General features: G+C 35.2%; 1 protein-coding gene across 1 annotated transcript in view; it reads left to right on the top strand.

The window, feature by feature from the left end:
* Window positions 1–2529: 2529 nt before the first annotated feature.
* The window catches only part of PTPDC1 (protein tyrosine phosphatase domain containing 1), a 49367-nt gene continuing 40918 nt past the window's right edge, over window positions 2530–10978 (top strand). The window contains exon 1 of the mRNA XM_007468156.1: window positions 2530–2613. Coding sequence (XP_007468218.1) covers window positions 2532–2613 — 82 coding nt within the window. The 5' untranslated portion in view covers window positions 2530–2531. The remainder of the gene's footprint in view (window positions 2614–10978) is intronic.

Raw genomic sequence — 10978 nt, 5'->3', positions numbered from 1 at the left:
AATTCAACACTCTTTAAAGCCATGGGGTTTTTCTGTTTTTTTGTTTTTGTTTGTTATTTTGGCCGTGCGGCACAGCATGTGGGATCTTAATTCCCCGACCAGGGATCGAACCTGCACCCCCTGCATTGGAAGCGGGGAGTCTTAACCACAACATGAAAAGCCACGTTTTCAATGAGCTCTAGGTCTTGGGGATACAGACATAAATAAGACATGAATAGATCCATGAATCTCAGTCTAGTATGCCCATTTCAGCTCAACAGATGTGCAGTGAATGTGTTCCTTACACCAGACTCTCCCCTTCTTTAGAGACAGAGATGAGCAAATCATGGCTTCTCCTCTCGAGACCCTGTGGTGTGCTGGGGAGCCAGTCCAGTAGTCGCATTTCATTACATTACAGCTGAAGAGCTTAGGGTGGCATCAGGGAAGCCTTCACAGAAAAAGTGACAACTGGTTCTACCTTGTTACCACATGCTGGATCACCTGGGACATGCTTTATAACTCCTCATCTACAAAACAACCTGGGCTAGAACTCTGACTGCTCTAAAATTCCATGGTTCTAAAATGGTGATAAATTGTTTTTTGGTCAAAACATGTTTTAAAAGTCCAAATTTTTGAAAAGTAATATGGTAAAAATGTTTACTGTAAATCTAATAATGGATATTCTTTCAAATTAAGTTTTTGCTAATGAGTTTCCTGGAACAAATTGTTCCATTAGTCCATTGACTTCTTGTCTTTATGTAACATTCATTTGAAATGTTATGCCCATTATAAAATTTTGTATTAATTAGTATGATACCAGATTTGTATATAAGTATTGCAGGAATTTCTTTTTTCTTTCATGTTAGAGCACCTCTATGATTTTAATTCTTGTATTTCTTTTGAAGGGAGACAGTTTCATTGAGTAGGACTTTAGATTAAAAATCTTATACCTATTGAGCATATAAAACTTGATTTTAGAAATAAAATTTTAGTGAATTTGAAATTCTCAGAGGACCCCTGAAATTTGTGAAGTGATTTTTCTCACAAAAATAAATGCTCTAGGGAAAAATATTAAGGCTGTATTAATTACCACTGTTAATTTATTGGTGCAAAAAATTCCAACAGATTTTTAGAGCATTTAAAAAAAATACTTAACCATATAAAAATTATAGTTTGACCCCCCAGTCATTGATGCCCAAACAATAAACGTGCTTTTTCAAAGAAAAATATTAAAATCATTATTTAGAAAAAAACTTTAATATTGTGTGTGACTTTCTGTTGTGTCACAGTCAACTCTCCCCTTCTAGAACATTCCAAGCTTCTAATCATGGCTTGGTCTTTCTGGTGACCAGCGCCATCCAGGAGACATCCAGTAGCCCACCTAGAGTTAAAGTTGCCTCATTAGAATTGGAACAAAAGAGGCTCCTAGGGCTCCTATCACTTAGGAATTTACGATGGTCTAGTTGCTCTGTGTCAGGAACCAGGGAACAAAGATCAATGTGTTTTCCTTATTTCACAATCCAACACATAATAGGGGCTTCAGAAAGGTGGCAGTTTTTGCTTTTTGACACATAAAAAGATTTACTTAACTTTCCTCAGTGGAGAAACCATAGGAGCACAGTGATCACTTAGCCATATAGCTTAGCATGAGCTAGATGAAGACTGTTAACTGTAAAGTCATAAACTCAGTAAACTCTTTTTTTTTTTTTTACATCTTTATTGGAGTATAATTGCTTTACAATGGTGTGTTAGTTTCTGCTTTATAACAAAGTGAATCAGTTATACATATACATATGTTCCCATATCTCCCTACCACCCTCCCTATCCCACCCCTCCAGGCGGTCACAAAACACCAAGCTGATCTCCCTGTGCTATGCGGCTGCTTCCCACTAGCTATCTACCTTACTTTTAGTAAAGAATGAGGGCTTCTGTTTAATTGCCTAGTGTATTGTCATATCCACAATAAATGTTACACCTTGAGCCCAGTTCAAGTACAAATTCCTTCTTCAAGCCTTGCACCTGCTCTCAAATTGGACAGCCCTCTTGCTTGTCCAAGACTGCCTTGTGACACTTAGCACATATTAGCATTATTTGTGTCTACATCTTATCTTCCCAACAGTCTATATAAATGTGTAGGAAGAGTATGTCTTATTTTTCTTTGTAATGTCCTTACTGTCTAGCACAGCACTGTCCAGTAGAATATCATGTGAGCCACATATTCAAATTTAGATTCTCCAGTAACAATAAAAAGAATCAGAAAAATGATTTTTAAAATGTATTTAACCCAATATATCAAAAATATTTCAATGCCAAATAAATGTAAAAAAATAGATATTTTACATTCTTTTTTTGTACAAGTCTCCAAAATCTTGTATTTTATATCTACAACATATCTCAAATCTGTACTAGCCACATTTCAAGTGCTCAGTAACCCCTTAGCTAATGACTGCTGTATTAGACAGTAGAAGTCTAGCACATTATACATGATTAGCATATGAATATTCTATAGGCAAACCTTCAAAAAGTAATCTTTTCTCCCCCAACAGATTACCATGGCTGCGGGAGTCTTGCCTCAAAATGAACAACCGTATTCTACTTTGGTGAATAACAGTGGGTATGCTGCAAACATGAAAGGTAATAGTTCTTTAATATGCTTTTTGTCTTTGTGTAAACTAGAGTTTAGTAAAGTTATATGAATACACATGAAAGAAAAGGCTGATTCTTCATATTGGAATCTCAAGTTGCAGGTACTACTTACAGCCTTTTGTTTATTTCTGCCTTACTCTTTTCACCTGTTAAAATTCCTGTTCAAAATCCTGATTAATGACCTTAGCCTTTTTTATTCCTTAATTTTTTATACAATTTTTGAAGGTTACTTTGCATTTATAGTTCTTACAAAATGTTGACTATATTCCCTGTGTTGTACAATATATCCTTGAGCTTATCTTACACCCAGTAGTTTGTACCTCCCAGTCCCCTACTCCTGTATTGCTCCCCCCACCACTGGTAACCATTAGTTTGTTCTAAATATCTGTGAGTCTTTTATGTTGTATTCACTAGTTTGTTGTATTTTTTATATTCCACATATAAGTGATATTGTACAGTACTTATCTTTCTCTGACTTATTCACTTAGCATAGTGCCCTCCAAGTCCATCCATGTTACTGCAAATGGCAAGATTTTGTTCTTTTTTATGGCTGAATAAATTCCATTGTGTATATATACGCCACATCTTCTTTAAACGTTCATTTGTTGATGGACACTTAGGTTGCATCCATATCTTGGCAATTGTAAATAACACTGCTGTGAACATTGGGGTGCATGTATCTTTTCGAGTTAATGTTTTTCTTTCTTTTGGATATATACCCAAGAGTGGAAGTTCTATATGGTAGTTCTAGTTTTAGTTTTTTGAGAAAACTCTATGCTATTTTCCACAGTGGCCACACCAATTTACATTCCCACGAACAATGTACAAAGCTTCCCTTTTCTCCACATCCTCGCCAACATTTGTCATTTGTGTTCTTTTTAATGATAGCCATACTGACAGGTGTGAGGTGATATCTCATTGTGGCTCTAATTTGTAATTCCCTGTTGATGAACTATGTTGAGCATCTTTTCATGTGCCTGTTGGCCATCTGTATTTCCTCTTTGGAAAAATGTCTATTCAGTTTTGCCCATTTTTTAATCAGGTGTATGACCTGTTTATATCAATATATGTTGGATATTAATCGCTTATTGGTCATATCATTTGCAACTATCTTCTCCCATTCAGTAGGTTGTCTTTTCATTTTGTCGATGGTTTCCTTCGCTGTGCAAAAGCTTTTAGATTTAATTAGGTCTCATTTGTTTATTTTTGCTTTTATTTCCTTTGCTTTAGGAGACAGATGCAAAAAACTGTTGCTACAATTTATGTCAAAGAGTGTCCTGCCTGTGTTTTCCTCTAGGAGTTGTATAGTACCGGTCTTAAATTTAGGTCTTTAATTCATTTTGAGTTTATTTTTGTATATGATGTTACAGAATGTTCTAATTTCATTCTTTTACATGTAGCTGTCCAGTTTTCTAAGCACCGCTTATTGAAGAGACTGTCTTCTCCCCATTGTATATTCTTGCCTCCTTTGTCATAGATTAAGTGACCATAAGTGCTTGAGTTTATACTAGGCTCTCTATCCCTATTGATCTATGTGTGTTTTTGTGCCACTACCATACTGTTTTGATCACTGTAGCTTTGGAGTATAGTCTGAAGTCAGGGAGCATGATTCCTCCAGCTCTGTTCTTCTTTCTCAAGATTGTTTTGGCTATTTGGGGTCTTTTGTGTTTTAAATTATTTATTCTAGTTTAAATAAAAATTTAAACTAGTTTAAATAAAAATTCTAGTTTAAAAAAATTGTTTAAAATAAAAATTTTAAATTATTTATTCTAGTTCTGTGAAAAATGGCATTGGTATTTTGATAGAGATTCCATTGAATCTGTAGATAGCCTTGGTCAGTATGGTCATTTTAACAATATTGATTCTTCCAATCCAAGAACGTGCTATATCTTTCCATCTGTTTATGTCATCTTCAGTTTCTTTCATCAGTGTCTTACAGTTTTCTAAGTACAGGTCTTTTGTTTCCTTAGGTAGGTTTATTCCTAGGTATGTTATTCTTTTTGATGCAATGGTAAATGGGATTGTTTCCTTATTTCTCCTTCTGATAGTTCATTGTTAGTGTATGGAAATGAACAGATTTCTGTGTATCAAGTTTGTGTCCTTCAACTTTACCAGATTCATTAATCAGCTCTAGTAGTTTTCTGGTGACATCCTTAGGATTTTCTATGTGTAGTAACATGTCATCTGCAAACATTAACAGTTTTACTTCTTCCTTTCTAATTTAGATTCTTTTTATTTCTTTTTCTTGTCTGATTGCTGTGGCTAGGAATTCCAAAACTATGTTGAATTAAAGTGGCGAGAGTGGATATCCTTGTCTTATTCCTAATCTTAGAGGAAATGCTTTCAGCTTTTCACCATTGAGTATGATGTTAGCTGTGGGTTTGTCATATATGGCCTTTATTAAGATGAGGTATGTTCCATCTACTCCCACTTTCTGGAGAGTTTTTATCATAACTGGATGTTTGATTTTATCAAAAGCTTTTTCTACATCTATTGAGATGATGACATGGTTTTTATTCTTCAGTTTTTTAATGTGGTGTATCATATTGATTGATTTGCAGATATTGAAAAATCCTTGCATTCCTGGAATAAATCCCATTTGATCGTGGTATATGATCCTTTTAATATGTTGTTGGATTTGGTTTGGATTTTGGTATTTTGTTGAGGATTTTTGCATCTATGTTCATCAGTGATATTGGCCTATAATTTTCTTTGATCTTGGTATCAGGGGATGCTGGCCTCATAGAATGAGTTGGAAGTATTCCTTCCTCTGCAAATTTTTGGAATAGTTTGAAGAGGATAGGTGTTAACTCTTCCCTAAATGTTTGATAGAATTCACCTGTGAAGCCATCTGGTCCTGGGCTTTTACTTGTTGGGGAGTTTTTTTTTTCATTACTGATTCAGTTTCATTACTGGTAATTGGGCTGTTCATAGTTTTTATTTCTTCCCGGTTCAGACTTGGGAGTTTATACCTTTCTAAGAATTAGTCCATTTCTTCCAGGTTGTCCATTTTATTGGCATAGAGTTGCTTGTAGTAGTCTCTTATGATCCTTTATATTTCTGTGGTGTCAGTTATAACTTCTCTTTTTTCATTTCTACTTTTATTGGTTTGAGTCCTGTCCCTCTTTTCCTTGATAAGTCTGGCTAAAGGTTTATCAATTTTGTTTATCTTTTCAAAGAACCAGCTTTTAGTTTCACTGATCTTTGCTATTGTTTTTGTCATCTCTATTTTGTTTATTTCTGCTCTGATCTTTATGATTTCTTTCCTTCTACTAACGTCAGGTTTTGTTTGTTCTTCTTTCTCTAGTTCTTTGAGGTATAAGGTTAGGTTGTTTATTTGAGATTTTCTTGTTTCCGGAGGTAAGCTTGTATTAGTGTAAACTTCCCTCTTAGAACTTTTTGCTGCATCCCATAGGTTTTGGATTGTCGTGTTTTGTTTTCATTTGTCTCTAGGTTTTCTTTTAATTTCCTCTTTGACTTCTTCTGTGATCCATTACTTGTTTAGTAGCATATTGTTTAACCTCCATGCGTTTGTGTTTTTTGCAGTTTTTTTCTGGTTGATTTCGAGTCTCATAGTATTGTGGTCATAAAAGATTCTTGAGGGTGTCCCTGGTGGTACAGTGGTTGGGAGTTTGCCTGGCAGTGCGCGGGATGCGGGTTCAAGCCCTGGTCTTGGAGGATCTCACTTGGCATGGAGCGGCTGGGCCTATGCGCTACAGCTGCTAAGCCTGTGCTCTGCAGCCCTTGAGCCACAGCTGCTGACCCCATGTGCTGCAACTGCTGAGGCCTGTGTGCCTGGAGCCTGTGCTCCACGGTGGGAGAGGCGACCACAGTGAGAAGTCCGTGCACCACAGCTAGGGGTGGCCCCCTCTCGCTGCAACTAGATGGAGCCAACATGAGGCAGTGAGGACCCAGTGCAGCCAGGAATGAATGAATGAATTAATAAATAAATAAATTTATTTTTTAAAAAAAGATGCTTGATATGATTTCAATTTTCTTAAATTTACTGAGGCTTGTTTTGTGGCCTAGCATGTGATCTATCCTGGAGAAATATTCCATGTGCACTTAAAAAGAATGTGTATTCTGCTGCTTTCAGATGGAATGCTTTATATATATATATACATATATATACATATATATATATACATATATGTGTGTGTATATATATATATATATATATCACTACAATCCATCTGGTCTAATGTGTCATTTAAGGGCAGTGTTTCCTTATTAATTTTCTGTATGTATAATCTCTCCATTGATGCAAGTGAGGTTTTAAAGTCCCATACTGCTACTGTGGTACTGTAAATTTCTTCCTTTATGTCTGTTCATATTTGCTTTATGTATTTAGGTGCCTCCTATATTGGGTGCATATATATTTACAATCTGTATATCTTCTTCTTGGATTGATCCCTTGAACATTGTGTAGTGTTCTTCGTTGTCTGTTGTAACAGTCTTTATCTTAAAGTCTATTTTGTCTGGACTTCCCTGGTAGTCCAGTGGTTAAGACTCCGTTCTTCCAGTGCAGGGGGTGTGGGTTCGATCCCTGTTGGGGAACTAAGATCCCACATGCCACATGGCTTGGCCAAGAAATATAAATCAATCAATAAATAAGAATAATAAAACAATTTTTAAAAAGTAAACTAAATAAAGTCTATTTTGTCTGATATAAGTGTTGCTACTCTGGCTTTCTTTTGATTTCAATTTTTCTGGAATACCTTTTTCTATCCCCTGACTTTCAGTCTGTATGTGTCTCTAGATCTGAAGCAAGGCTCTTGTAGGCACCATATACACGGGTCTTGCTTTTGTATCCATTCAGCCACTCTGTGTCTTTTGGTTGGAGCATTTAGTCAGTTTACATTTAAGGTAATTGTCGATGTGTATGTTCTTATTGCCATTTTGTTGATTATTTTGGATTTGCTTTTATGGGTCTTTTATTCCCTTTCTTCCTTTGTTTACTTCTCTTGTGATTTGATGAATGTCTTTAGTGTTATGTTCTATTCCTTTTTCTCTTTTGAGTGTATACTTATTATAGATTTTTGGTTTGTGGTTACCATGAGGTTTTCATATAGCAGTCTGTATATATACATGATTGTTTTAAGTTTTTGATCTCTTAATTTCAAATGCATTTTAAAAAACCTGCATTTGTACTCTTCTCACGATTACTGGTTTTTCCTTTTTTATTGAAGTATGGTTGATTTACAATATTGTACAATTACTGTTTTTGAGGTCATATTTTACATCTAATCATTTAGTGTATCATTTAACTGCTTATTGTGGATATAGATGATTTTACTACTTTTGTCTTTTAACCCCTCTACTAGCTTTGTGTGTGGATTATTTCCTACCTTTACTGTATGATTGCCTTTACCTATGAGCTTTTTCATTTTGTAATTTTCTTGTTTCTGGTTGTGGATTTTTCTTTTTTGCCTGGAGAAGTTCCTTTAACATTTGTTGTGAAGCTGGTTTGGTGGTGCTGAACTCCTTTTAGCTTTTGCTTGTCTGTAAAGCTTTTGATTTCTCCATCAAATCGGAACCAAGAGCTTTACTGGGTAGAGTATTCTTGGTTGTAGGTTATTCCCTTTCATCCCATTAAATATATCTTCCCACTCCCTTTTGTTTTTTATCTTAGTTTTTTTAACTTTTTATTTTATATTGGAGTATAGTTGTTTAACAGTGCTCTGTTAGTTTCAGGTGTACAGCAAAGTGTTTCATTTATACATATACATGTATCTATTCTTTTTCAAATTCTTTTCCCATTTAGGTTATTACAGAATATTGAGCAGCATTCCTGTGCTACACAGTAGGTCCTTGTTGGTTATCCATTTTAAATACAGCAGTGTGTGTACATGTCAGTCGCAAACTGCCTAACTATCCCTTCACCCCACCATTCCCCCGGTAACCATAAGTTTGTTCTTTAAGTCTGTGAGTCTCTTTCTGTTTTGAAAATAAGTTCATTTGTATCATTTTTTTTTAGATTCTGCATATAAGTGCTATCATACAATATTTCACTTTCTTTGGTTTACTTCACTCATTATCTCTAGGACCTAGAGATTATCTAGGTCCATGCTTGTTGCTGCATATGGCATTATTTCATTATTTTTAATGGCTGAGTAATATTCCATTGTATATATGTACCACATCTTCTTTATCCATTCCTCTGTCGACGGACATTTAGGTTGCTGCCATGTGTTGGCTATTGTAAACAGTACTGCAATGAGCATTGGGGTGCATGTATCCTTTTGGACCACGTTTTTCTCTGGATATATGCCCAGGAATGGGATTGCAGGATCATATGATAGCTCTATTTTTAGTTTTTAAAGGAACTTTCATACTGTTATCCATAGTGACTGTACCAATTTACCTTCCCACCAACAGTGTAGGAGGGTTCCCTTCTCTCCACACCCTTTCCAACATTTATTGTTTGTGGATTTTTTGATAATAGCCATTCTGACTTGTGTGAGGTGATATCTCAGTGTAGTTTTGATTTGCATTTCTCTAATAATTAGCAATGTTGAACATCTTTTCATGTGCCTCTTGGCCATCTGTATGTCTTCTTTGGAGAAATGTGTATTTAGGTCTTCTGGGTTGTTCATTTTGATGATATTAAGCCACAGGAGCTGTTTGTAAATTTTGGAGACTAATCCCTCATCAGTCACATAATTTACAAATATTTTCTGCCATTCTGTGGGTTGTCTTTTCGTTTTGTTTATGGTTTCCTTTGCTGTGCAAAAGCTTTTGAGTTTCATTAGGTCTCCTTTGTTTATTTTTGTTTTTATTTTCATTACTCGGGGAGACAGATCAAAAAAGATAATGCTGCAATTTATGTCCAGGAGTGTTCTGCCAATGTTTTCCACTAAGAGTTTTATAGTGTCTGGTCTCACATTTAGGTCTTTAATCCATTTTGAGCCTATTTTTGTGTATGATATGAAAGAATGTTCTAATTGCATTTTTTTTCCATGTAGCTGTCTAGTTTTCCCAGCACCACTTATTGAAGAGACTGTCTTTCTTCCATTGTATAGTCTTGCCTCCTTTTTCATAGATTAATTGACCATAGGTGCGTGGGTTTACTTTTGGGCTTTCTATCCTGTTCCATTGATCTATATTTCTATTTTTGTGCCAGTACCATACTGTTTTGATGACTATCACTTTGTAGTAGTCTGAAGTCAGGAAGCCTGATCCCTTCAGCTCCGTTTTTCTTTCTCAAGATTGCTTTGGCTATTCATTGTCTTTTGTGTCTCCATACAAATTTTAAGATTTTTTTGTTCTAGTTCAGTGGAAAATGCCATTGGTAATTTTATAGGGATTGCAGTGAATCTGTAGATTTCCTTGGGTAATGTAGTCATTTTGACAATACTCATTCTTCCAATCCAAGAACATGGTATATCTTTCCATCTGTTTGTGTTATCTTCGATTTCTTTCATCAGCGTTTCATAGTTTTCAGAGTACAGGTTTTTTGTCTCCTTAGGTAAGTTTATTCCTAGGTATTTTGTTCTTTTTGATGAGATGGTAAATGGGATTGTTTCTTTTTTTGGGAGGGGGTTGTTTCTTGAATTTCTCTTTCTGATTTTTCATTGCTAGTGTATAGAAATGCAACAGGTTTCTGTGTATTAATTTTGTATCCTGCAACTTTACCAAATTCATTAATCAGCTATAGTAGTTTTCTGGTAGCATCTTTAGGATTTTCTATGTATAGTAACATGTAATCTGCAAAAGTGACAGTTTAATGTCTTCTTTTCCAATTTAGATTCCTTTTATTTCTTTTTCTTCTCTTGCCACAGCTAGGACTTCCAAATCTATGTTGAATAAAAGTGGTGAGAGTGGACATCCTTGTCTTGTTCCTGATCTTAGATGAAATGCTTTCAGCTTTTCACCTTTGAGTAAGATGTTAACTGTAGGTTTGTCGTATATGGCCTTTATTATGTTGAGGTATGTTCCCTCTATGCCCACTTTCTGGAGAGTTTTTATCATAAATGGGTGTTGAATTTTGTCAAAAGCTTTTTCTGCATCTATTGAGATGATCATATCATTTTTATTCTTCAATTTTTAAGAAAAATGAAATCATATCAAACATTTTGCATCTACAATGCTATAAGATTAGAAATAAGCTACATGAAAAACTGTAAAAAACACAAACATGTGGAAGCTAAACAACATGCTACTAAACAACCAATGGATCACTGAAGAAATCAAAGAGGAAATCAAAAAATACGTACCGACAAATGAACACAAAAGCACAACAATCCAAAAACTATGGGATGCAGCAAAAGAAGTTTTAAGAGGGAAGTTTAAAGCAATAAAGTCTTACCTCAGGAAACAAGAAAAATCTCAAGTAAACAACCTAACCTTACAC

Source organism: Lipotes vexillifer, unplaced genomic scaffold, assembly GCF_000442215.2.
Source record: "Lipotes vexillifer unplaced genomic scaffold, Lipotes_vexillifer_v1.1 scaffold466, whole genome shotgun sequence".
NCBI classification, from domain to species: Eukaryota; Metazoa; Chordata; class Mammalia; order Artiodactyla; family Lipotidae; genus Lipotes; species Lipotes vexillifer.
The sequence above is the reverse complement of the archived record's forward strand: the minus strand, read 5'-3'. Positions and strand labels throughout refer to the sequence as shown.